The following is a 27,656-nucleotide window of genomic DNA, read 5'->3' on the forward strand; positions in this document are numbered from 1 at the left end:
AAACCACACACAAGGATGCTCACTGAAGAATTGTTTGTAATAGCAAAAAATCAGAAATGACCCACGTGTTCATCAACAGGAGAAAGGATACGTTGTTCTAATCATACAATGGAAATGCTTTAAATCAATTAAAGTTAATGAACTGTAGCAACATGTATCAATGTGGATAAACCTCAAAAGCAATGTTGATCCAAAAAACAAGTTGTAGATGATGCATATGTTATATAAGGTTTTCTACAAGGTGTATACCCAAGTATACCGAAGATACAAAAGCATGCATGGAAAGTCTCCAAACCAAGATAATGATTGTATCTAGGGAGGGAAGAAAATGGGGAAGGGACTTCAACTGTGCTTGGAATATTTTACTTAAGTGCCTGCGCACATTCAAGTGTGTGCGTGCGTGCATGTGTGTATCTGAAACAATTACTGCAAAACACTGAAGTCTGACAAAGCTGAGTTCTTGATATGGATGTATCTGTTCTAGTTTTTATACTTTTCTTAAACCATTTCATCACACAAAACTCACTGAAACACTCATGCATTCCTACCCTGCATAGCCAGTGCTCTCCCCAACCTCCCACAGGCGAAGGCTCAGCAGGGAGCAGCAGCTACTGCATCTTACCAGGTTACCAGAGCAGCAGCGGCAGCTCCTCCTTCCAGCTGCTGCTCCTCGGCCCCTGAGGACCCTGCAGAACTCATAAGCACTCCCTACCTGGTCCTGCCCTGCCCCCAGGGAGATGTAGAAGTGGGCATCATGCAGAACAGGCCCTTTCCACAAGGCAGCTCAAGCAGGTGCCTAGGACAAATGGGACCAGGTTCCTGGCCAGGGCCAGGGCATCTCTGTGCCTGGGGGTTAAATGAGTAACCCAGAGAGCCCCAGCCTTCCCTCAGGCACAGGTGGATCTCAGGGAGCAGAGAGAGCAAGGACTTGGAGTTTGGGACATGTAGGTTCAAATCCAGCTCCAGCAAGAAATAATTCTGTGACCCCAGGCAAATTGTTTAGCCTAAGCCTCTGCTTTTACAACTTATTTTATTTTATCTTGGAGACAGTCTTGCTTTGCTCCGTGGCCCAGGCTGGAGTGCAGTGGCACGGTCTTGGCTCACTGCAACCTCCACCTCCCGGGTTCAAGTGATTCTCCTACCTCAGCCTCCCGAGCTTCTACAACTTTAAATCAGGAATAACGCCACCTTCCTTGTAGATGTGTATGCAGTGACCCCAGAGACATCTAAGAGATATTAAGCATAAAAGAATGTTGCTGAGCAGTATATAAAATGTGTTATCTGTGAAAGAAGCCAGTCATAAAAGGCAAATACTTTGATTTCACTTATTCACATAAGTGAATAGACAGAAAGCAGAAGGGATACCAGGGCCTGGGGGAGCAGGAAATGGGGAGTGAGCGTTTAATGGGTGCAGAGAGTTTCAGTTTTGCAAGATGAAAACAGTTCTGGAGATGGGTGGTAGTGATGGATACACAATATGAATGTACTTAATACCATTGAAGTGTACACTTACAAATGGTTAAGGTGGTAAATTTTATGTCATGTGTATTTTACCACAATGAAAAAAATTAGGAAATATGATATCTTTTTTTTTTTTTTTTTTTGAGGTAGAGTCTCACTCTGTTGCCAAGGCTGGAGTACAGTGGTGTGGTCTTGGCTCACTGCAAACTCTACCTCCTGGGTTCAAGCGATTCTCCTGCCTCAGCCTCCCAAGTAGCTGGGACTACAGGTGTGTGCCACCACTCCTGGCTAATTTTTGTATTTTTACTAGAGATGGGGTTTCGCCATGTTGGCCAGGGTGGTCTCAAACTCCTGACCTCAAGTGATTCACCTGCCTTGGTGTCCCAAAGTGCTGGGATTACAGGTGTCAGCCACTGTACCTGGCCTGTTACTGGTATAATTTTTTTTTTTTTTTTTGAGATGGAGTCTCACTCTGTTGCCCAGGCTGGAGTGCAGTGGCATGATCTCTGCTCACTGCAAGCTCTGCCTCCCAGGTTCACGCCATTCTCCTGCCTCAGCCTCCCAAGTAGCTGGGACTATAGGCACCCACCACAATGCCCGGCTAATTTTTTTGTATTTTTAGTAGAGACGGGGTTTCATTGTGTTAACCAGGATGATCTCGATCTACTGACCTTGTGATTTGCCTGCCTCAGCCTCCCAAAGTGCTGGGATTACAGGCGTGAGCCACCATGCCTGGCAATTTTTTAAAACAAGAATGATGGCTGGGCACCGTGGCTCACGCCTGTAATCCTAGCACTTTGGGAGGCCGAGGTGGGTGGATTACTTGAGGTCAGGAGTTTGAGACCAGCCTGGCCAACATGGCGAAACCCCGTCTCTACTAAAAATACAAAAAAATTAGCTGGGCGTGGTAGCACACAACTGTAGTCCCAGCTACTCAGCAGGCTGAGGCAGGAGAATCGCTTGAACCCGGGAGGCGCAGGTTGCAGTGGGCCAAATCTGTGCTGCTGTACTCCTGCCTGGGTGACAGAGTGGGACCCTGTCTCAAAAAATAAAATTATATCAATAACAAACTACTGTGTACAGAAAAGAATTTAGAAAGCTATGCACAGAACTATATATAGTTAAGTCTACTCGTGGTAAGACTGTAGAGGGCTGTCTATATTATACATTCTTCCATTATTTAAATCTGGTATGTTTATGAGTAGAAAAACTGCTTGGAAATAAATCAAAAGACCTTCCTCACTGTGTGGTTTCTCAGGATGATAAAAGAATTTATGCGTAGCTGCCATCCGTACATTAGAAACAGGTCAGCCTCATCCTCCCTGCCCTGCCTCGTAACACTCACGCTCAGCAGCTTGCGGTCCTCACCTCTTGGGAGCAGAGCGGGGAGGAGCTCAGACCCCAGAGTTGGGCAACTCAAACGCCAACCCCACCACTGCCTCACTGGGGCCTCAGAGCCTCTGTGTCCTCAACTGCAAGATGGAAATATTACATCCTAAAATATTACAGCCTAAAATGGGTTATGGCTGTGAAATGGGTTATCGTGAGAATTAAAAGTAAGGCATCATGTGTCAATACAGCACCGGGCACACTCAGGCTGTCGTTCCACGGTCCCACCTGCCATCGCAGATGACCCTCCCAGAATTCAGTGGGGACTGACCTGGGTGAGGGCGGAGCCTCAAGCACCATGTCTCTGAGCGGGGCCAGACCACTCGGAGACCCACAGGACCCCCCAGGACTCGCAGAACCTCGAACACCTGGAGACCCTCCCAGGCTCAGGACCCTGTGTGGCAGAGTTGGCCATCTGCTCTCAGAGCCAGTCGTTAGGTTCAGCCCCAGTCCACATTCCCTGGATGCTTCTCGAAGACAGGGAAAGGAGTCAAGAAATGACAAGCTGCCCACTCTGTCCCAGAGAGAGACCCCCCCAGCACGCACCAGACCCCATGTGGGCCCACGGGGATTTGGCGTGGCTCCCACACCTGGGCGGCAGGCAGGCGGGCTGCGGGTAAACAGGGCACAGAGAGCCTTTTGTGAAAGCACAAACAAGGCTGGGCCGGGAAAACTTCCCAAGCAGGAGGGGAGGCGGGAGGCTGGCACCCCTCCTGTACCAGAGATGGGAAGGCTGGCCCTCCAGTGCTCTCCCAGGGAGCGCGAAGGGGCCGCTCTCAACAGGCCCTGTCCCGGGAGGGTTCCAAGCCTGTGGATCTGCTCCCACCACGGGCCATGGGTCATGTGCTTCCCCTGTCCCAGAGCCAGAGGGGGAGGAGAGGTCTCAGCCTCGTCTGGCACACACAGCCTCCACCCTCCCCAGGGCGGACACTGCCCTGGAGGCCCCCACACCCAGCTGGGGTGAGTCAGAGGCTGCTGGCTGGGGGTGTTGCCTGGCTTGGGACTCACCCTGTGTAGAAGGGTACACCCTCACTTCCTGGGGAGAGGAAGAGGGGAGACACCAGGGCTGGAGGGGGAGGGGAGCACGGGTCAGTTCCAAACTGCTCTCACCTGGGCTGGGCTCCCAAACAGGTTCATCCTCACACCAACTTGCAAGGGCGTGGCCCGCCTTCTAGGGTGAAAGGCAACAGGTGAGGGACACCCACCTGGGCTTCCCCCAGCAGCTCCGGAGCCAAGCAGAGAGAGGCAGCAGGTGGGGCTGGAGGTGCAGCCTCAGGACCTGCCCTCGCCCTGCCAGGCTGGGGCAGGAGCGCCCAGTTACTGACCGTCAACTAAGTGCCCAGTATGTCCTTGCCCCATCTCCCAACCTTCATGCATAGCAGCAAGGTGGCACCCACCTCACCACGAGACCGTGAGAAAGTCCCTTCACCTCGCTGGGCTCTGGTTTCCTCATCTGTAAAATGGGCTGACAAGTCTATTGCTTGGAGGGTTGTGATGAGGACAGAAGGAGACAGTCCATATAAAGCTTTTGGACTAGTGCCTGCCATACAGTAAGGCTCTGGAACGTTCACTGCTGTTATTATTATGGTAGAGTTTAAATCAGTCCTTTTATGGGTGTGATGTCGGAGGCCCAGAGAAGTTTGGTAACCTGCCCAAGGCCACACAGCTAGGAAGAGCTGGGAAGATGCACCCCAAGCCCGACTTTCCATTGTGCCAACCTGCCTCAAAGACAAGCAGGCCTCCTGGACCCACCTGGGACCCAGGCCCTTGAAGATACTTCTTGAGACAAGATACTCTTTTCCTTAGGGGGTACATGGAAAACAGGGCTCTACAGGGAACCCCATCAGGCCATACTCAGATGCCTCTGGTCTCACGGGTACCGCTATAAGGAAGCTCTGGAAGGGAGCCTAGCCCTGGGTTTAGGGCCAGAAGGCAGTGTTGGGTCTGGGCCCTGGGGGCAGAAGGGCCTAGAAGGCAGGCCGTTTTATTTTTTTTGAGACAGGATCTTGCACTGTCGCCGAGGCTGGAGCACAATGGTGCGATCATGACTCACTGCAACTTTGAACTCCTTGGCTCAAGCGATCCTCCAGCCTCAGCCTCCGAGTAGCTGAAACTACAGGCATGTGCCACCACACCTGGCTATTTTTAAAAATTTTTTGTAGAGATAGGTTGTTATGTTGCCCAGGCTGGTCTGGAACTCCTGGGTTCAAGCAGTCCTCCAGTCTCAACCTCTAAGTAGCTGGAACTACATGCACATGCCACCACACCTGGCTAATTTTTTTTTTTTAGACGGGATCTCACTCTGTCACCAGGCTAAAGTGCAGTGGCACAATCTCGGCTCACTGCAACCTTCGCCTCCCAGGTTCAAGTGATTCTCCTGCCTCAGCCTCCCAAGTAGCTGGGATTACAGGTGCATGTCACCATACCGGGCTGATTTTTGTATTTTTTAGTAGAAACGGGGTTTCACCATGTTGGCTAGGCTGGTCTTGAACTCCTGACCTCAGGTGATCCACCTGCCTCAGCCTCCCAAAGTGCTGAGCCACTGTGCCCGGACTAATTTTTTTTTATTTTTGTAGAGACAGGTCACTATGTTGCCCAGGCTGGTCTGGAACTCCTGGGCTCAAGCAATCCTCCACCTCAGCCTCCCAAAGTGCTGGGATTACTGGTGGGAACCGCCACGTCCAGCCAACGTTTGTTGGCTCATATTTGCACATGGAGTCACAGCCACACACGGTTTACAGGTCTTAACCTGTTATGAATACCAGCACTGCCTTCTTAGACAGGTTATGAAATGTGGCCACCAGTACCCTAGAGAGGCAGCAGACGCATCTTCTGCTGAGATCCCAGGGGACTGGGCACTGGCCAAGCCCTAGGTGAGCCAGGGGGAGGACTGGGGGGTCTGACAGAGGGTGAGCTGCCTGGTACCCGACTCTCTGGGATGGAAGGGGGCTACCCCCAGGGATCCTGACTCATGGAGTCAGCTGGGAGATGCGAGGTGTCCCTTCAGGGCCAGGATTCCCGCCCACCGCCCCCGCTGCTGGTCAGTGCGTTTGTCATGCTGCCCGTCAGAGGGCGCAGGTTTGGCAGTGGCACTCTGACGGCGTCCAGGTGGCACGTGAAAGCTATGGAATTTTACAGCCACTTTTACTCCACTGGAACACTGCTCTAGGCGTGAGGCTTAGATTGCAGCAAGCAATTTAATTTTGAGGTTTTAAGCCCTCAAGAGACATTTAGATGTAGACAAACTTGCTGCAAGATGCAAGACGCAACAGAAACGCATCTGGAAGATAGCAGGGAACATTTGTGGCTGGGAGTAAAAGCCCTTCTAGAAACCTCAGCCCCACACGTCCTTGAGGAGGGAAGGTTAAGCCCCTCGCCTTCCCAGCATACACACACACACACACACACACACACACACACACACACACACAATGAAGCCACTAAAAAACAACTGTCTGGCCAGGTGTGGTGGCTCACACCTGTAATCCCAGCACTTTGGGAGGCCGAGGTGGGTGGATCACCTGAGGTCAGGAGTTCGAGACCAGCCTGACCAACAAGGTGAAACCCCGTCTCTACTAAAAATACAAAAATTAGCCAGGCGTGGTGGTGCACATCTGTAATCCCAGCTACTTGGGAGGCTGAGACAGGAGAATCGCTTGAACCCAGGAGGCAGAGGCTGCAATGAGCCAAGATGGCACCATTGCACTCCAGTCTGGGCAACAGAGCAGGATTCCATCTCAAAAAAGTAAAATTAAATTTAAAAAATTGGCCAGGCGCAGTGGCTCACGGCTGTAGTCCCGGAACTTTGGAGAACAAGGTGGGTGGATCACAAGGTCAGGAGATCGAGACCAGCCATGGCCAATATGGTGACACCCCGTCTCTACTAAAAATACAAAAATTAGCTGGGCATGGTGGCAGGCACCTGTAGTCCCAGCTACTCGGGAGGCTGAGGCAGGAGAATAGCTTGAACCTGGGAGGTGGAGGTTGCAGTGAGCAAGATTGTGCCACTGCACTCCAGCCTGGGCGAGAGAGCAACACTCCGTCTCAAAATAATTAATTAATTAATTAAACAACAACAAAAAAACCTGTCCAGTCCCAGTCCTGTGGGGAGCTCAGCCCTGCTTCCACACCAAGGGCATGAGTTCTGCGGTAGACAACTGGGACTAAGGCTGAAAGAATGGCATCCGGTCAGTGTTTCTCAGCATTGTTTGTAGCCCACCAGCCTCACAACTGCTGGGGAAGCATCTTCAAAGTTCAGATTCCTGGGGCCAACCTTCCAGGGCAGACTCTGCAGGTCTGTGGTGGTGGGCCCAGGAGAACAGCATTTTAGACAAGCTTCCAGGTGACTTTGAAGGCCCCCAAAAGCCTGGGAACCTGAGAAAAGAGGGTAATGGAGGGTGAAGTAGAAAGAGCCCCAGCTGCCAAGCCATACCAACCTGGGTTCAAGTCCTGGCTTTGCCACATGTACACTGTATAACTTTGGGCCAGAGACCTCATCCCTCTGGGGCTTGGTCTGTAAAATGGTAAAGCAACCTCACACGCAAGGCTGTGGCGAAGGTAAGATGGGCAAATGCGTGCAGCATCCCAGCCTGTGGCTCAGCACTGAGACATGGTGCTGAGAATGACCACGGACTGTGAAGGTGCTACTGCAGGAAGGAGAAGCCAGAGACGCTGAGCACCATCTGTGGAGGGGCCAGCTCTGCAGCTCTCTCCCAAGCAGTGTATGGGAGAGAAAAGAGACTCCTGGGGAAGAACGGAGGAAGTGACGTGGGGGAGGGAAAGCGACAGGACAGTGAGCCTGAGAAACACAGGTGAGATGTCAGGAGCTCTGGCACAGACCTCACTCCCAGCGCGATCCTGCCAGACGCTCTCGCAGCCCCGCAAAACGAGGCTGCCATGCCTGTATGCTCTCCTTGCCCAAACCCTTCCTGAGGTCAGCTATACCCCAAAAGAGAGCATCTTTGGACCCAGGTGGCAGGGTGGGCCCTCCTCCTGCTCCTCACCTGCCCACTCTCAGAACTAAAACTTGAAAGGAGCATGCCAAAAGGACCACAACCAACACTTCCTCCAGATACAGCAAGGGTAAACTGAGTCAGGGTCTGCCTGTCCCTTCCTATCCCCAGGAAGGGCTGGGCTCAGGAGAACAATGGCTCAGACTCAATTTGTCTCAGCTTGATTCATGTGTGTCCCCTGAACCCAGGTGGTGGGTGGAGGCCAAAACCCCTCAGGCCGGCCCATGCGGTTCATTCCACACCATCCTTGGCAAAAAGGAGGAATTATGATCTGACAAGCAGGACCTGCTGCTTCCTGCTCAGCGCTGCCCAGCATGAAAGACTACAGCTCAGGCCTCCCCTCTCTCCAGGGTACAGAGTTCCTCAAAACCAACAGGAAACTCCTACAGGGCAGAGCCAGGAGTTGGCTGACCTTATCCCATAAACAGGAGAGTTGACACAATCACACACCAGGCACTTCCGACCTCCCTCTGCTGCTGTAAATGCCCAAACAGCTCAAAACTCCCAGCATGTGAGGGGGAGGGGCCAGGGGGGCTCAAGGGTGTGCATTCTGCCAGGACCACACACAGCTCTATCTACCTCTTGCATGGGAAAGAGGTCCAGGGGAGCCGGGAGCAGTGGCTCATGCCTATAATCCCAGCACTTTGGGAGGCCAAGGCGGCGGATCACAAGGTCAGGAGATCAAGACCATCCTGGCTAACATGGTGAAACCCCGTCTCTACTAAAAATACAAAAAAAATTAGCCAGGCGTGGTGGCGGGCGCCTGTAGTCCCAGCTACTCGGGAGGCTGAGGCAGGAGAATGGAGTGAACCCGGGAGGCGGAGCTTGCAGTGAGCTGAGATTGTGCCACTGCACTCCAGCCTGGGTGACAAAGACTCCATCTCAAAAAAAAAAGAGGTCCGGGGGATATCATTATATGAAACAAAAGCAAACTGTGAATCAGCAACTCAAACATGACCAGATTTTTATAAAAATAAGCAAATGGTAACAATAGATGTGGAAGAATATACCCCTTCCCATTCACACCTCTGAAGATGAGAATCAGCAGAGACTCATTTCCTAGATGACATTAAAGATCCAAACAGGTCTGGCATGGTGGCTCACACCCATAATCCCAGCACTTTAGGAGGCCAAGGCAGGAGCATCTCTTGAACCCAGGAGTTCGAGACCAGCCTGGGCAATGTAGAGAGGCTCTATCTCCATAATAAATAAATAAATAAAATTAGCTGGGCACAGTAGTGCACACCTGCAGTCCCAGCTAGTTGGGAGGCTGAGGCAGGAGGATCGCTGGAGCCTTGGAGATCGAGGCTGCAGTGAGTCATGATGGTGCCACTGCACTCCAGCCTGGGCAACAGAGTGAGACCCTGTCCCCAAAAAATAGCCAAACAGTATAAAAACATATAATGAATATACAACTATGTTGGTAATTACAAAAAAAAATTACTATTTCTTTTAAAATCCAGGCTGGGAGACTCAGGCCTTCCTTCACACAAAAAACTGAGGTGAGAGATAGAGGCAGGAAGGCCTCAGGGCAGACAACAGAAGACCCTGGCCCAGGATTCCAGGGTCTGGATTCAAGCCGCATGTCCTTGCCTTCTTTACAGATGAGTCTGGGCAAGCTGCTTCCTCACTCTGATTCTCAGTTTCCACATCTGTAAACTGGAGATAATGGCCACTGCCTAAGCATCCTCAAATGGTCAAATGAGATCACCGACCTGAGTATGTTTGGCAAATTACACAGCCGTCTATACACACACCAGCTATGACTCGGGACCACCTTCTAGGACATGCACTCTGCCAACTGCCTGCTCTATGTCAACATATTTAATCCTCCAAATGTTCTAAAGGGACTCTCCTGCCTCTGGGAACTGTTTTCCAAAGCACAGGCCAAGGAATCCCCGTCCCCAAAGATGTCTACATGATCAAATAAGTGTGGGGAAACACGAGTTGCTAGCTCCCTTATCGTGATCAGCTCAATCCTGATGACGGCTCTGATTCAAGGCTCTGATAAGTCCTGCAGCAAGGATAACAAGAAGTCTTTGTTTCCTGGAATTATCAAACCACTGTGACTGAAGAAACTGGTGTCTCATGGAACACACTTGGGAAACGTGGTCCACGCTTTTTGGGAAATGTGGTCATGAGGCTGCATTAGCAAGACCCAGACTGATAAGATCTGGGGTGAAGGAGAAAAAACAGAGGTTTGCAATGAAACAACTCAGCATTCAATGAGTGCGGCAAGCACACATTACTCAGCGGGAGAAGGAGGAAGAGAGTAATTCTGCTGTCTGCCACTCTACCCTGGACCTACAGCAAGAAAAGCAAAGGACTGTGGGGACGGAGATGCTACCCTTTGCTCCCCAGGCTGGAAAGGGCACTTGACTGGAGCTGGAGCTGGCCGGGAAGGAGAGGGGCCCAGTCCTTACCCCAAGGATGGCTCTGCTATCTGCGCGTCGGCTGTCGGTGCTGAGGCTGGCCCGCGTCTGCCTGGGCAGGATCCTGGCATTCCTTTTGCTCCATGGACGCTGCCTCCCTACAAGGAAGCGAGAGCTGCCGTCAGCAGGCACATGTGTGACTGTCGCAGTTACCTGCCACACCACCAGCACTTCCTGAGAGCCTGCTTGGTAGCAGGCCCTTGGCTGGGCTCTGGGGTGACAAAAGAGGTTTTTTTTGTATAGTGGTGCAATCTCGGTTCACTGCAACCTCCGCCTCCCGCATTCAAGTGATTCTCCTGCCTCAGCCTCTCGAGTAGATGGGATTTCAGGTGCGCACCACCAAGCCTGGCTAATTTTTTGTATTTTTAGTAGAGACAGCGTTTCCTCATGTTAGCCAGGCTGCTCTCAAACTCCTGACCTCCAGGGATCTGCCCGCCTCGGCCTCCCAAAGTATTGGGATTACAGGCATGAGCCACTGCGCCTGGCAGACAAAAGAGGTTCTGACAGAGCACCTCCCTCCAGAACCTGGTCTACTGAGGAGGTGCCAAGTCAGTAGCGACGGTCTGAGAGCTCAGAGCTCTGCTGCGGGGGAGCCAGGAGAAGCACTAGACCCAGACTAGTGGGGTCAGGGAAGGCTTTCTGGAGGAGGAGTTGTCTGAGTTGACTCCTAAGAGTAGGAGCTGGAAAAAGAGCATTCCAGGCAGGAGGAACAGCACATGTTTACCTGGAGGAGAGAGTACATGGCATCTGGAGAAGGCTTGTGGGCTCGGCATGGCGAGATCCAGAGCCAGAGAGGGGAAGTGGCAAGAGATGAGCCACAGTGGGGTGGCTGGGTCAGGCAGAGACCAGCCACTGCCCAGACTCCAACTTAAACACCAAATCCACCCATCATCTCCGACAGTCAACCAGCCTCCGGTGAGCATCTACTCCATATGCGCCAGACACTGTGCAGAACTGTGCATGGGAGTGGCAGGGTAGGGAAAGCTGTGATCACTACGACACGGGTTTCAGGGAGCCAGGAGCTGGGAGAGTGGCCCAGCCACCAGAGAGAGCCAAAGGATCAGCAGGAGTTACCCAGGAAGGAGGAGGGCGGGGGTAGACAAAGACACCTGGACTGATCTAGGAGGGATGGCTGTTTTTCCATCATTTCTACCACTGGGTATTTACTATACTGACTAAGTTCCAGGCCCTGTGCTGGGAGGGCAGACATGGAAGATGGTCTCCACCATCATGGGAGGTAGGTCAATAACCCTGCAATTCCATACGGGGTGGTGGTGACTAGGCAGTAAAGTACCTACAGCTATATAGGCACAGAGGCCATCCAAGCCAACCTCTACCTCACTCTACCCTCCTTGTCAAGGATGGGGCACCCACTGAGGCTGGGTGGTCCAATCACCTGCCCATGGCAGAGCCAGGTCCAGAACTTGGGCCCCTGGACTCCCTGTCACTAATTATTCTAGTCCCTCCTCTTCCAGAAAGCATACCCTGACCACCCCCTACACAACCACCCAGAGCTAATTCCTTCTTCCTCTGGGCTGCCTCTGTAATATTTCTATTAATATGGTGGCCACAGTATATCAGAACTTATGTGTCTTCTGGTTTGCCTGTCCTCCCAGACTGCAGCTCTCAGGAGGCCAGGGATGTTTTCCCAGCCATCCCAGGCCCAAGACAGGCACCTTCTAAAGAATGGCTGAATGAATGAATGAATGAATGAGTCAAGGCATGGAGAGACACTGTGCTGGGCTCTAAGAGCCCCACATCCATCCCACCTGAATCTCCAAGAGGTCTTGGCCCATCAGTGTGTGCCTCAGTTTCTCCATGTGAAAACCTGGAATCAGCTCTACTCTAAGATGAGGCAGTCAGGAACCAGGCTGATTTCCCTCCAACTCCTACAGGCAAGGTCCAGGCCAAGCCAGGCAGCAACCCAGGGTCCGGCCACTTCCCTGAGTTCTGACCCACGGCAGTGATCCCCAGGATTCCCTACAGTCCAGAAAGGTCACTCAAGAGTTTGCAAAGGAAATGGCTTCCTGGTGGGTGTGCCTAAGGGATGGAGAACCACCACATCTAGTCAAGTTCTGGGTGGAAGTCATGAACATTTCCTGCACTCCCTGCTCTGTTTTTTTTTTTCTTTTTTGAGATGGAGTTTTGCTCTTCTTGCCCAAGCTGGAGTGCAATGGCGCGATCTTGGCTCACTGCAACCTCTGCCTCCTGGGTTCAAGCAATTCTCCTGCCTCAGCCTCCCGAATAGCTGGGATTACGGGTGGGCAGCCCCATGCCTGGCTAATTTTTTGTATTTTTAGTAGAGACAGGGTCTCACTATGTTGGCCAGGCTGGTCTCGAACTCCTGACCTCGTGATCTGCCCACTTCAGCCTCCCAAAGTGCTGGGATTACAGGCGTGAGCCACCACGCCCGGCCCTGCACCCCCTGCTCTGTACCCTATGGTCCCTAGAAGGCAGAGGGCATCAGACCCCATGCCAAAGCCCTGAGACCAGGAAAACAAGGAAGCAGAGACCAGCCACCCAGTCACTCATCCCTGGCATGTCCACAACAGCCTCCTCCAGCACAGGTCATCTGTCCTTGCCTCACTTCATGAGCCAGAGGAAGACCTGACCTTCATGGAAGCAACACCAGTGAGACTGAGCAATCAGCACTGCCCAGTTTCTCTGAACAAACTCCCACTCCCACATCCCCTCCACAGGAAGTATCAGCAACAGCCGATCTCCTCCCCCTTCTTACAGCCTGTCTGTCTGCCAGGTTGTCTGCTCCAAAGGGCAGAATACAGTTTGGCAGGGGTTAAGAGTATTACTGAGTATTACTAACAGAAGAGGTGGAAGAGGCCCTTGGGAACTTCGGGCTCCCCCAGTTCCCTTCCTCTTACCAGGTGCTCTCCCTCCACACCTCATTCTCAAAAGGCTTCCTGAGGTAGGGCAGGGGAAGAGGAGTCAGTGGAAGTGTGGCTCACCCAGGAACCACCCACCCTTCCAGCCAAGTCTCCATCAGGAGGCGGCTACCAGACAACCCCCGACCCATCCCTCCTTCCCAAAAAAGGCAACAATCGCAACAGCTGAGAACCGGCAGACCTCGGTTCACTCCGGTCCAGATCAAGGGGAAGAAGCAGTCAGCGAAAGCAGCAGAATCATCATGAACTCCATGACCCCAGCTATGCCCCTTCAGCCTGGGAGCTCAGTTTGCTGGGTATCCAGCTCACCTAGGGCTGCACCAGGCCTGGACCTCACTGGATCTCGCCTCGCCCTCGGGCCCACCTGAATGCACAGGACTGGGACAGGGTCTGGGTTCTTAGATTCCGGACCGGTCTTCCCAAATATCCCATCCCAGACAGGCCCCAAGAGCCTAGCCGGGGATCCTGCCCCCAAGTCAGGGCACTGCCCCCATCGGAACGATAGGAAGGAGGGGTGCAAGGGAAGAGAAGGGGACCAGGAACTCAGGAGAAGACAGCTAAGGGAATCTTTGAAAAAGAAATGGCAAGGAGAGAGCCCAGAGGTGGAACCTCTAGGAACGGGAGAGTGTGTGTGGAGGGGTGAGGATCTGGGGGGACCCAGGGGATGACAAGGGGACATGGGGGAGCCGAGGCGGAAACTCCTGGTTTCTGAAGCACAAGGAGGCACAGGGGTGCCTGGGAGGGGGCTCGCGCGCCGCGGAGCCGGCGAGAGGGTGGTGCCCCGGAGACTCCGGGCACTGGGGAGCCCAGAGGTAGGCCGAACACCGCGGGAGGTCCCCAGGGGGCCGGCCCGGAGACAGAGCCCCAGATGCCCCGGGCGCCCCAGGCCGGGCAGCTGGCCGAGGGCGTGTGTAAGTGGGTTTCGAGAGGTGACAGCTCGCGCCCCTTTCCCCACCCCGTCCACTCACCTGGGCTCGCCGCGCCCGGCCGCCCGGCAGGCAGCCCCAGGCCCCGGCCGCTCCGTCCCGCCGCCGGCCGCAGCGCTGCTCCGGCGCCTCCTTTTGTTTGTCCCTCACTGCACCACTCAGCCTCCTCCGCCCCGGAAGTGACGTCACCGCCGGGCGCGAACGCGGCGGCCAGGGCGTCGCCATCTTTATGAGGAGAACTCTAGCGGCGCTTTCTCCCGCTCTCGCCTCCGCGCTAGCGCCCTGCTGCTTCGGGGCGGAAGTAGCGGAGCCGGGCTCGGCCCCCTTAAAGGGACAGGGACTGCTGCAACCTACGGGGTGTACTTGGGAACGAGGGGTGAAGCGGCCCAGGTGAGGGTGAGTAGCTGTGTCGGAGCGCCACTGCCCCAAGGTCAGGTGCCGAGGCTGGGAGGGTCGGCTAACGGTTCCGAGCTTGGTTGTGCTAGAGTGCTTAATGAGTTTGATGCTACTAAGTATAACGGAGTGGCTGCACAGAATGATTGAGCCGCCCGCGGGAATCAACTGCGCGTGCTGCTCGCTGATTCTCGCTCGGACACTGGGGCTGGTCCTGTCTGCACCCAAATCCCCCTCCCACGACCGCGCCGGTGGAGATGATACCCGAGACAACGGAATTCTGGACAGATCTGGGGTTGGAACTGGGTCCCCAGACTCCAACTCTGCAGCTCCATAAATCCCCCTGGGTCCTCGCAAATTCCCTGGCTGATAACAGTAACGGCAACCAAATTAAAAAATAATCCATACAGTGGAATACTGTGCAGCCATTAAGACGAACAATGTTTAATATGCACTAATGTAGGGTGACTTCTAAGATACCTTAGGTTAAAAAAGGAAACAACAGTAAAAACAGCGTTGGGCCGGTTGCGGTGGCTCACGCCTGTAATCCCAGCACTTTGGGAGGCCGAGGCGGGCGGATCACGAGGTCAGGAGATCGAGACCATCCTGGCTAACTTGGTGAAACCCCATCTCTACTAAAAATACAAAAAAATTAGCCGGGCATGGTGGTGGGCGCCTGTAGTCCCAGCTACTCTGGAGGCTGAGGCAGGAGAATGGCATGAACTCGGGAGGTGGAGCTTGCAGTGAGCCGAGATCGCGCCGCTGCACTCCAGCCTGGGCGACAGAGCGAGACTCCGTCTAAAAAAAGAAAAAACAGCGTTGATGGGTGCTATCCATCTTTGCGTAGAAGGACGCCTGAGGGTGGGGGTATCTGCGGGTGTGCGCGCCAGCTGTCTGATAAGATGCACAAGAAGTTGTTAATTGCGGTTGTCTCCGACAGAACTGGGGTCCTGGGTACCTGGGCCAGGGCGAGAAATTTACTACCATGTGCACAGATAGATAATTAAAAATAAGATGATGAAGATAGTCATGGCTCCCATCCATCACGTGTTAAGCCAATGCCTAGTTTCACTTCTGTTGGGAGGTCTTATTTTTCCCTTCTAATAGAAGAGAAAAGAACCTTAGAGAGGTCAGGAAACTTAGCAATATCATAGCCAGGGCCGGGCGCGGTGGTTCACGCCTGTAATCCCAGCACTTTGGGAGGCTGAGGCGGGCGGATCACGAGGTCAGCAGATCGAGACCATCCTGGCTAACACGGTGAAACCCCGTCTCTACTAAAAATACAAAAAAATTAGCCGGGCGTGGTGGCGAGCGACTGTGGTCCCAGCTACTCGGGAGGCCGAGGCAGGAGAATGGCGTGAACCTGGGAGGCAGAGCTTGCAGTGAGCTGAGATTGGGCCACTGCACTTCAGCCTGGGCAACAGAGCAAGACTCCGTCTAAAAAAAAAAAAAAATCATAGCCAGGAAGTGGAGAAGCTGGAATTTGAACCCTGGGCGATTTACACTAAGGCCCATGATCTAGCTTATCCCTCGCCACTGAGAAGCTTTTTCTGTTGTCAGTCACGCAACACCCGTCTTGGGGCCTGGCACACAACAGGCATCCAGTAACTATTTATTGACATGATGTGTGGTGTGAAAAGCAAACGTTGAAGGTCAGAGCCCAGGCTTAAAGTCCAGGGCTTGGGCACCTCTTTCCAACCTGTGGACTGTGGGCCTGCCAGGTACTCCGTGGGCCTCCATGTCCCCGCCTGTAAAATGAACAACCAGAACCACAGTTGTAGACAGTGAATGTTCACACGTATTATACTTTGTATTTTACACGCAGATAAGTCTCATTTTACAGATAAGTAAGTGAGGCACAGAGAGATTAAGAAAGTTGCCAGAAGGGGGCTCCTACAGGTCTCCCTTCCTCCCTAGGAAGGCTGTTGGGCTCCCAGGCCTCTCCCTTAGCTTCCCAGGATCATCTGCGCTAATGCTTGGGGGACCTACTCTGTGCTGGGTGAGCTGCCAGAGGCTGAGGATCTGGTGGAGAACAGGTCAAGCACATAGTTCCTGCCCTTGGAGTTGAGCGCCCCCGTGCTGAGTACTTTGAGGGCGGAAGCCCAGGTCTTGGGACCGCCTGGGAGGGGACACATGGCTTAGCCCGGGTGGAGTCAGAAGGGGCTTCTCCAAGGAAGGGACTTTCAATGTGACTGGAAACTAGGATGTCCAGAAGGAGAAATGATGAGGCTGGAGACTCAAAGAGAGATGGGCTCCTACCCTGGACTTGGCCTTGGTGTCCACTAAGAAACTGAGGGTGACCAACAGGATTGGAGAATATACAAGTTAGACCCATTCAGTCTGGCTTCAGCAGGAATCTTTCCTCCCGGAGAATGCCTCCATTAGGTGCCAACCACCAGAACGCCACACTAACCTCTCCAAGCTCCAAAGAGTAGGGCGCCTGATTTTATAATCCAGCTGGGGGCGATAAAGGAATGCAGGAGCGTTCGCAGCCACGAGGCAGTCACTGTAACTCCTGCCAGAACAGACCTGGGGCCACATCCCACTCGTGGATGGCACTGCCAGTTCCCTGCATAATTCCTTTTTTTTTTTTTTTTCTGAGACGGAGTCTCACTCTGTCGCCCAGGCTGGAGTGCAGTGGTGCAATCTCGGCTCACTGCAAGCTCCACCTCCCGGGTTCACTCCATTCTCCTGCCTCAGCCTCCCAAGTAGCTGGGACTACAGGCACCTGCCACCACGCCTGGCTAATTTTTTGTATTTTTAGTAGAGACAGGGTTTCACTGTGTTAGCCAGGATGGTCTCGATCTCCTGACCTTGTGATCCGCCCACCTCGGCCTCCCAAAGTGCTGGGATTACAGGCGTGAGCCACCGCGCCCGGCCTCCCGGCATAATTTCTAAAATGCTCATCCTATGCCCTCATTCCCCAGCTTGCAGCTGGGGGCCTCCTGATGCTTTTCTGGGACTTGGAGTAAGTCATTTCCCCTCTCCAAGCCTCAGTTTCCCCACCTGTAAAGCTGATGCCACCTCCTCCAAGGCTCCTGCGAGGCTATCTGCCTATCTGTTGTGTGTTCCTTTAATGTATGGGAGTGAGATTGTGGTTTTTGAATCTGGGTCCTGTGCCAGGAGGAATAAGTGGTGAGATACCTACTGTTTGTCTCACTCAGGTCTTCCACCAACCCCTCCAGCCTGTAAACCTGCAGTCTGGACTCCAGAAGTCATTTCTCTCTCCTCTGCCAATTCCTAAGCCCAGGGGGACTGTGTCTGAGTGACGCAATTGTTAGATCTCCTCAGACAGGCTGTTCTCTCCAGGAAAACATTGGCTCAACAAATTGTCACCAAACATTTGTCTTCAGGGAATTCTGGTTTTTTTCTATCAAAAAAAATTTGGATTCATTATATAATAAGAGATTTTTCATTTTGCTTGGTTACTAATTTTATGGAAAGCCTGGTAGGTTTAAATGTTAATAGCTTGTTGACTGGGTGTGGTGGTTCATGCCTATAATCCCAGCAATTTGGAAGGCCGAGGTGGGACTATCGCTTGAGCTCAGGAGTTCAAGACCAACCTGGGCAACGTGGTAAAACCCCATCTCTATCAAAAATACAAAAATTAGCTGGATGGGTGGCATGTGCCTGTGGTCCCAGCTACTCTGGAGGCTGAGGTACAAGAATCGCTTGAAACTGGGAGGCGGAGGTTGCAGTGAGCCAAGATTGTGCCACTGCACTCCAGCCTGGGCAATAGAGCAAGACTGTCTCAAAAAAAAAAAAAAAAGTTAATAGCTTGTTGTCATTGACAAGTGGCTGTGAGCCAGGACCCACAGTATATTCTCTGTGGATTCTTGTCACCTTCATTGTACAGATGAGGAAGCTGAGCCCCCAAGAGGCTGTGGCCTGGCATGATCAAGGTCCCATAGCTAGTTTATGGTGGAGCTGGGACTATTTGATCCAAGTCCAAGGTTTGGTCTTCTGTGGTTATTCATGCACTAGACTGGTCTTCCTGGGCATGGTATCCCCAGTTCTGTACCCCTTCTCTAGAGGTGCCACGATGTGTGTTGTCTCAGTAACTGGGAGTCTCCTGGCATTTTAAGCCCAGGGATGCTAAACATCCTTCAAGGCTCCAGATAGCTCTCCCCAGTGAAGAACTGACTCATCTCAAATTCTAAGTGTGCCCCTATTGAGAAGCTCCGAAACCGAATGTCGTAATTGACTTGAGTGATGTGACGTGGGGCCAGCCTGGGAAGGCATGGTCACCTCGCCTGCCCTTGTAAGCAGCCATGCAAGGTGAAGTTGGACAAGACATGGCTCCTGTCCCCAAGGGCCTGGTGGTCTCCTGTCAGCCCTAGCACCCGCCTGAGAGGAGATTTCGCGGGACAGGATTTGGACTTTGGAAATAGGCAAACCAGGGTTTGAATCACAGCTGGAGCTCTCTAGGCTGAGTGAGTTTTCCTTGTTCTCCTTTTGAGCAAAATAGAGTAAATAATACCATCCTAATCAGCTGTGATGAGGATTACAGAATTTAGCACGGGGTTGGGGGAGAGGGTCAGGCACGGGTAGGTGCTTTCTGAGTTCAGCAAAGGGCCTGGGTGGACACAGAGGCTTCAGAGAGGAGGTACAGGTGGGGCTAGGCCCTGCCAGGGATTTTGGATTGGAGGGTATGCCAGGCAGGGGAAACAGCTTGAGTGAAGATGGGCAACATTTATTCAAAAGCAAAGGGTGGCTGGGCACGGTGGTTCACACCTGTAATTCCAGCAATTTGGGAGGTCAAGGCAGGCAGATCACCAGAGGCCAGAAGTTCAAGACCAGCCTGGCCAACATGGTGAAACCCCATCTCTACAAAAATACAAAAATTAGCCGAGCTTGATGGTGGGTGCCTGTAATCCCAGCTACTCGGGAGGCTGAGGCAGGAGAATCACTTGAACCCGGGAGGCGGAGGTTGCAGTGAGCCGAGATCATGCCATTACACTCCAGCCTGGGTGAAAGAGTGAGACTCCATCTCAAAAAAATAAAAATAAAAATAAATCAGCTGGGCGTGGTGGCGTGCACCTGTAATCCCGGCTACTCGGGAGGCTGAGGCAGGAGAATCACTTGAACCCGGCAGGTGGGGGTTGCAGTGAGCCAAGATTGTACCACTGCACTCCAGCCTGGGTGACAGAGTGAAGAGAGAGGCTCTATCTCAAGAAAAAAAAAAGGCCGGGTGCCGTGGCTCATGCCTGTAATCTCAGCAATTTGGGAGGCCGAGGCAGGCAGATCACGAGGTCAGGAGATGGAGACCATCCTGGCTAACATGGTGAAACCCTGTCTCTACTAAAAATACAAAAAAAAATTAGCAGGGCATGGTGGCGGGCGCCTGTAGTCCCAGCTACTCGGGAGGCTGAGGCAGGAGAGTGGCGTGAACCCGGGAGGTGGAGCTTCCAGTTAGCCGAGATCACGCCACTGCACTCCAGCCTGGGCGACAGAGCCAGACTCTGTCTCAAAAACAGAAAAAAAAAAAAAAAGAACAAAGGATGACTGGGTGTGGTGTCTCATGCCTATAATCCAAGCTGTAATCCCAGGACTTCAGGAGGCCAAGACCGGAGGATCACTTGAGCCCAGGAGTTCAAGACCAGCCTGGGTAACATAGGGAGACCCTGTCTCTATTTTTTTTTTTTTTTTTAAAGCAAAGGATTTGAGCTGGGGATTGGGGCATGCACCTATAGTCCCAGATACTCAGGTGGCTGAGGCAGGAGGATCGCTTGAGCTCAGGAGTTCAAGGCTCCTAGGTGACAAAGTGAGACCCTATCTCTAAAATAAAAAAAGAGTAAAGGGAGGGAAGGTGGAGGCTGCCAAGCCTGGATTCCAGCCAGCTCCAAAGGCCAGGCTGAGGAGGCTTTGGACTTTGTCCAGCGTCACCACAGGCTTCTGGGCAGAGCTGGTCCAATGGGGGTTGGGGGACAGTGGCATAGCTGACATCAGCCCCTGGGTTATTGACATCAGCCCCTGGAATGCATCAGTGATGCATTCCATGGGCCCAGGGGTCATCCACTGCCTTCGGGTCAAGCAAATGGCCAGTAGCTGCCCAGGCTGATAGAGGTGTGTGTTGGAGGGCGGCACAGGCCACTAGCCCTTGGCCCCTGGCCTGGCAGCAGGGAGGCCTCAGATCTTAGATGCCTGAGAGCTACCCCAGAAGGGTCCTCAGCACAGCTATGGTCCCCATGCCTAGTGGTGCTGGGCCTCCTCGGTGCTGCCAGATCACCTGAGCTGCCTCCATTGCAGCAGTTCTCCCACACATCTTTTTTTTTTTTTTTTGAAGCGGAGTCTTGCTCTGTCACCTGGACAGCTGTCAGGCTGGAGTGCAGTGGCTCAATTTTGGCTCACTGCAACCTCTGCCTCTTGGCTTCAAGCGATTCTCCTGCCTCAGCCTCCCGAGTAGCTGGGACTACAGGTGCCCACCACCACACCCGGCTAATTTTTGTATTTTTGTAGAGACGCGGTTTCACCATGTTGGCCAGGCTGGTCTCGAACTCCTGACCTCAAGTGATCTGTCTGCCTCGGCCTCCCAAAGTGCTGGGATTACAGGCGTGAGCCACCACGCCAGTGAGCCAAGGTCACACAGCTGCACTCCGGCCTGGGCGACACACACAGCAGGACTCCATCTCAAAAACAAAAACCAAAAAAAAACAAAAACAAAAACAAAAACAAATTGAACATAAATGGAATAATGGAAGAAATAGCTAGCTGTGGGGATGGCAACTCTGCAGCTGTTCACAGTTTGGGAAACTTGAGATCTGCATCCAGAGAAACTTCTTGAAGGCAAACTTATCAACATAAATGAGGAAAGTGGTTCTAAAGAAAAAGATAATGACCCAGAGGAAATAATACCAGCAAAACTTCACATTAAAGGAACTCCCTGGGCTGAGCGCAGTGGCTCACGTCTGTAATCCCAGCACTTTGGGAGGCCGAGGTGGGCAGATCACTTGAGGTCAGGAGTTCGAGACCAGCCTGGCCAACATGGTGAAACCCCATCCCTACTAAAAATACAAAAATAAGTCGGGCATGGTGGTGCGTGCCTGTAATCCCAGCTACTCAGGAGGCTGAGGCAGGAGAATCGTTTGAACCTGGGAGGCAGAGATTGGAGTGAGCCGAGATCACGCCACTGCACTCCAGCCTGAGTGACAGAGCGAGACTCCGTCTCAAAAAAAAAAAAAAAAAGGCAGGATTATCTCACCACAAAATGTACAGAACAGGAACTCCCAGAGATATTTCACAACATTGAAAACAAAGGATGACTAAGGATGACTCGTATTCATCAAGACATAGAAGATGTCAGGTGCAGTGGCTCACACCTGTAATCCCAGCACTTTGGGAGGCTAAGGCAGGATGATTGCTTGATGCCAGGAGTTCAACATCAGCCTGAGCAACATAGTAAAACCCCCATCTTTACAAAAAAAAAAAAAAAATAGCTGAGCATGGTGGTTCGTGCTTATTGTCTCAGCAACTCAGGAGAATGAGGTGGGAGGATTTCCTGAGCCCGGTAGGTTGAGGCTGCAGTGAGCCGAGATCACACCACTGCACTCCAGCCTTGGCAACAAACATAGAAGAAATGCTCATTCTGTATCCTAAATTAAACCACTGGAAGACTGCAGCACTGTTCAGTTCAGAATATTCTTTTTTTTTTTTGGAACAAAGTTTCATTTTTGTTGCCCAGGCTGGAGCGCAGTGGCGTGATCTCGGCTCACTGCAACCTCTGCCTCCTGGGTTCAAGCGATTCTCCCGTCTCAGCCTCCTGAGTAGCTGGGATCACAGGCGCCCGCCACCACGCCTGGCTAATTTTTGTGTATTTAATAGAGACGGGGTTTCACCATGTTGACCAGGCTGGTCTTGAACTTCTGACCTCAGGTGATCCACCTGCCTCGGCTTCCCAAAGTGCTGGGGTTACAGGTGTGAACCACCACGCCCGGCCTCAGAATATTTTTTTTTTTTTTTTTTGAGACGGAGATTTGCTCTGTCACCCGGGCTGGAGTGCAGTGGTGCGATCTCTGCTCACTGCAACCTCTGCCTCCCAGGTTGAAGCGATTCTCCTGCCTCAGCCTTCCGTGTAGCTGGGATTACAGGTGTGCATCACCACGCCCGGCTAATTTTTTGTATTTGTATTTAATTTTTTTTTTCTTTTTGAGACGGAGTCTCGCTCTGTGGAGTGCAGTGCCGCTCACTGCAACCTCTGTCTCTCAGGTTCAAGCGATTCTCCTGCCTCAGCCTCCCAAGTAGCAGGGATGGGATTACAGGCACCTGCCACTACACCCAGCTAATTTTTTTTGTAATTTTAGTAGAGACGGGATTTCACCATGTTGGCCAGCCTGATCTCAAACTCCTGACCTCAAATGATCTGCCTGCCTACCGGCCTCCCAAAGTGCTGGGATTACAGGAGTGAGCCATCGCGCCTGGCCCAAGCTATTCGCAATAAAATTTTTTCCTTGATAAACTTTTATAAAGAAAGAAAACGTCTTAATTTTCAATGTTGCTAATATTAAATTACAGTGTACTAAGTTCTTATCAGTTTTATTATTTTTTTTCATTTTCTATACTTTTTTATTTTTAAATGACAGAGTCTCACTTTGTTGCCCAGGCTAGTCTCCAATTCCCGGGCTCCAGTCATCCTCCTGCCTTGGCCTCCCAAAGTCCTGGGACTACAGGCATGAGCCACCACACCTGGGCTACATTTTTAACAGATGGTAAGAGAGTTTTAAAAGGTCACAGAACAATTGTCTTATTAATTATTATTATCCAATAATAATTTTCTCGATTATTAAGTTCTCTTTGCACAATTTAAGTTTACATGGTCTTTTTTTTTTTTTTTTTTAAATGGAGTCTCACTCTGTCACCCAGGCTGGAGTGCAGTAGTGCGATCCCGGCTCACTAGAATCTTTGCCTCCCGGGTTCAAGCAATTCTCCTGCCTCAGCCTCCGAAGTAGCTGCGATTACAGGCACATGCCACCATGCCTGGCTAATTTTTTTTGTATTTTCAGTAGGGATGGGGTTTCATCATGTTGACCAGGATGGTTTCAAACTCCTGACCTCAAGTGATCTGCCCGCCTCGGCCTCCCAAAGTTCTAGGATTACAGGCCTGAGCCACCACATCTGGCCAACATGTCTTTTTTTTTCTTTTGAGACGGAGTCTCACTCTGTCACCCAGGCTAGAGTGCAAACGGTGCGATCTTGGCTCACTGCAACCTCCGCCTCCCAAATTCAAGCTGGTCTCCTGTCTCAGCCTCCCGAGTAGCCGGGATTACAGGTGTGTGCCACCGTTCCTAGCTACTTTTTGTATTTTATTAGAGACGGGGTTTCACCATGTTGACCTCAGGTGATCCGCCCACCTCGGCCTCCCAAAGTGCTGGGATTACAGGCATGAGCCACTGCGCCTGGCCCAACATGGTCTTTTTCTGTTTTGTTTTGTTTTGTTTTTTTTGAGTCGGAGTCTCGCTCTGTCACCCAGGCTGGAGTGCAGTGGCACAATCTTGGCTCACTGCAATCTCCACCTCCCAGGTTCATGCCATTCTCCTGCCTCAGCCTCCCGAGTAGCTGGGACTACAGGTGCACGCCACCACGCCTGGCTAATTTTTTGTATTTTTAGTAGAGACAGGGTTTCACCGTGTTAGCCAGGATGGTCTCAATCTCCTGACCTCGTGATCCACCCGCCTCAGCCTCCCAAAGTGCTGGGATTACAGGTGTGAGCCACTGTGCCCAGCCAATTCAACATGGTCTTTTTTTTTTTTTTTTTTTTTTTTGAGACAGAGTTTCGCTCTTGTTGCCCAGGCTGCAGTGCAGTGGCACGATCTCAGCTCACTGCAACCTCCGCCTCCCAGTTCAAGTGATTCTCCTGCCTCAGCCTCCGGAGTAGCTGGGACTACAGGCGTGTGCCACTATGCCCAGCTAATTTTTGTATTTTTTTTAGTAGAGACAGGCTTTCACCATGTTGGCCAGGATGGTCTTAATCTCTTGACCTCATGATCCACCCGCCTCAGCCTCCCAAAGTGCTGGGATTACAGGCATGAGCCACCACGCCCGGCCAACATGGTCATTTTTATAATGCCACACTACTGTGGAAAGTAAAGACTACCTGAATATGTATGTGTATGTGTATATATATATGTATGCATCCTCACATATGTATCTCCACAATTGATTTTGTTTATTTTTTGAGACAGGATCTCACTCTGTCACCCAGGCTGGAATGCAGTGCTGTGATTATGGCTCACTGCTGCCTCGACTACCTGGGCTCAAGCAATACTCCCAGCTGAGCCTCCTGAGTAGCTGGGACCACAGGCATGCACCACCACACCCAGCTAATTTTTAAAAAATTATTTGTAGAGACAAGGTCTTGTTATGTTGCCCAGGCTGGTCTGGAAATTCTGGGCTCCAGTCCTCCTGCCTCGGCCTCTCAAAGTGCTGATATTACAGGTGTGAGCCACCTTTCCAGGTGTGAGCCACCACATCCAGCTTTCTCTACAATTAAAAAAAATGCAAATAGAGTTATATTGTTCTTCAACCTGCCCTTTTTGTTTGTTTTTGTTTGTTTTGTTTTGTTTTGTTTTAAGACAAGGTCTCACTCTGTCTCCCAAGCTGGAGTACAGTGGCACGATCTTGGCTCACTGCAGCCTCAACCTTCTGGGCTCAAGCAATCCTCCCACCTCAGCTTCCCGAGTAGCTGGGACTACAGACATGTACCACCGTGGCCAGCTAATTTTTTGCATTTTTTGTAGAGATGGGATTTCACCATGTTGCCCAGGCTGATCTCGAACTCCTGAGCTCAAGCAATCTACCCGCCTTTGCCTCCTGAACTGCTGAGATTACAGGTGTGAGTCACCGCGGCCAGCCTGTCTCTACAATTTAAAAAATGTATATGGGTTATATTGTTCTTCAACCCTTTTAAAAAATTACCATACTTTTTTTTTTTTTTTGTAATTGAGGTGAAATTCACCTAACATACAAGTAACTATTTTAAGGTATACAATTCAGTGGCATTTAGTGCATTCACAATGTTGTACAAACATTATGTCACTGTAGTTTCAAAACTTTATCGTTCCCTTAGGAAAACACTCCGTACCCATCAAATAGTCACTCCCCATTCCCTCCTCCCCGTCCTCTGGTTACCACTCATCTGCTTTCTGTCTCTATAGACTTGTTATTCTGAATATTTCACAGAAAAGGAATCATAGCTATGTGACCTTTTTTGTCCGGCTTCTTTCACTTAGTGTGTTTTGTCTGTTTGTTTGTGACAGGGTCTTGCTCTGTTGTCCAGACTGGAGTGCAGTGTCACGACCTCAGCTCACTGCAATCTCCACTTCCCGGGCTCAAGCGATCCTCCCACCTCAGCCATCTTATTATCTGGGACTACAGGCACACACCACCACGCCTGGCTGATTTTTGTATTTTTTGTAGAAACAAGGTTTTGCCGTGTTTCCCAGGCTGGTGTCAAACAATGATCCTCCCACGTCAGCCTTCCAAAGTGCAGAGATTATAGTCATCAGCCATGTCGCCCCGGCCTCACTTAATATATTTTTGAGGTTCATCTAAGTTACAGCATGTGTCAGCACATATTTCATTCCTTTTCGTGGCTGAATAATATTCCATGGTACAGATATGTTACAATTTATCCATTCATCCATTGATGGACAATTTGGGTTTTTTTCACCTGTTGGCTATGATGAATACTGTTGATATAAACATTTGTGTACATGTTTCTGTGTGGACATATGTTTTCAGTTCTTTTGGGTATATACCTAGGAGTGAAATTGCTAGGTTGTAAGGTACTTCTATATTTGGACTTCATAAAAATTAAAAAGTTTTGTGTACCAAAGAACATTATCTGCCGGGCCCGGGTAATTGCAGCACTTTGGGAGGCTGAGGCGGGGGGAATCACCTGAGGTCAGGATTTCAAGACCAGCCTGGCCAACATGGCGAAACCCTGTCTCCACTAAAAATACAAAAATTAGCTGGGCGTAGTGGCGAACACCTGTAGTCCCAGCTACTCGGGAGGCTGAGGCAGGAGAATCGCTTGAACCCAGGAGGCAGAGGTTGCAGTGAGCTAAGATCACGCCTCTGCACTCTAGCCTGGGCGACAGAGTGAGACTCTGTCTCAAAAAAAAAAAAAAAAGTACATTATCAAGAATGTGATCAGGCTGGGCACAATGGCTCACACCTGTAATCCAAGCACTTTGGGAGGCCAAAACGGGAGGATTGCTAGAGGCCAGGAGTTAAAGCCCAGCCTGGGCAACGTGGTGAGACCCCATCTCTGCAATAAAAATTTTCGAAGTTGTTGGTTTATTTTGAGTTAATTTTTGTAGATGGAACAAGGTGAAACTCCTGCTTCATTCTTTTATATGTAAATATCCAGTTGTCCCAGCACCCTTTGTTGAAGAGACTATTTTTTCCTCTATTAAATGGGCTTGGTGCCGGGTGCGGTGGCTCACGCCAGTAATCCCAGCACTTTGGGAGGCCGAGGCGGGCAGATCACGAGGTCAGGAGATCAAGACCACCCTGGCTAACACGGTGAAACCCCGTCTCTACTAAAAATACAAAAAATTAGCCGGGCGTGGTGGCTCATGCCTGTAGTCCCAGCTATGCAGGAGGCTGAGGCAGGAGAATGGCTTGAACCCGGGAGGCAGAGCTTGTAGTGAGCTGAGATTGTGCCATTGCACTCCAGCCTAGGCAACAGAGCAAGACTCCATCTCAAAAAAAAACAAAAACAAACAAACAAACAAAAAAAACAGGCTTGGTGCCCTTGTCAAAAATCAATAAGGCCAGGCGCAGTGGTTCCCACCTGTAATCCCAGCACTTTGGGAGGCCAAGGCCTTTGTATTGCTTGAGTCCAGAAATTTGAGACCAGCCTGGGCAACATAGTGAGACCCCCGTCTCTACAAAAAATTAAAAAATTGGCCAGGCACAGTGGCTCACGCCTGTAATCCTAACACTTTGGGAGGCCAAGGTGGGCAGATCATGAGGTCAGGAGATCGAGACCATCCTGGCCAACATGGTGAAACCCCGTCTCTACTAAAAATACAAAACGTAGCTGGGCATGGTGGTGTGCGCCTATAGTCCCAGCTACTCAGGAGGCTGAGGCAGGAGAATCGCTTGAATCCCAGAGGCAGAGGTTGTAGTGAGCCGAGATCG

The 27,656-nt window shown here is 51.4% G+C and overlaps 2 protein-coding genes across 15 annotated transcripts in view; one reads left to right on the forward strand and one right to left on the reverse strand.

The window, feature by feature from the left end:
• LRRC8A (leucine rich repeat containing 8 VRAC subunit A) overlaps positions 1-14,297 on the reverse strand; it is a 35,896-nt gene extending 21,599 nt beyond the window's left edge. The window contains exons 1-2 of one of the 3 annotated variants that reach the window (XM_034929222.3): positions 14,163-14,297; positions 10,286-10,392 (exon numbers count right to left, since the gene is read on the reverse strand). The gene's annotated coding sequence lies outside the window, so the exon portion shown is untranslated. Of the gene's footprint in view, positions 1-10,285; positions 10,393-11,018; positions 13,302-13,503; positions 13,781-14,162 lie in introns of those variants that run through there. The other 2 variants (XM_003822343.5, XM_014346304.4) reach the window with 2 other exon arrangements.
• KYAT1 (kynurenine aminotransferase 1) overlaps positions 13,889-27,656 on the forward strand; it is a 48,119-nt gene continuing 34,351 nt past the window's right edge. Inside the window, exons 1-2 of one of the 12 annotated variants that reach the window (XM_063594150.1) lie at positions 14,501-14,516; positions 23,113-23,218. In XM_063594150.1, the coding sequence (XP_063450220.1) occupies positions 23,216-23,218 (3 nt within the window). In that variant the 5' untranslated portion in view covers positions 14,501-14,516; positions 23,113-23,215. Of the gene's footprint in view, positions 14,007-14,309; positions 14,517-23,112; positions 23,219-27,656 lie in introns of those variants that run through there. The other 11 variants (XM_034929225.3, XM_034929230.3, XM_034929231.3 and 8 more) reach the window with 11 other exon arrangements.

The sequence above is a fragment of the Pan paniscus genome, chromosome 11 (assembly GCF_029289425.2).
Source record: "Pan paniscus chromosome 11, NHGRI_mPanPan1-v2.0_pri, whole genome shotgun sequence".
Taxonomy (NCBI): domain Eukaryota; kingdom Metazoa; phylum Chordata; class Mammalia; order Primates; family Hominidae; genus Pan; species Pan paniscus.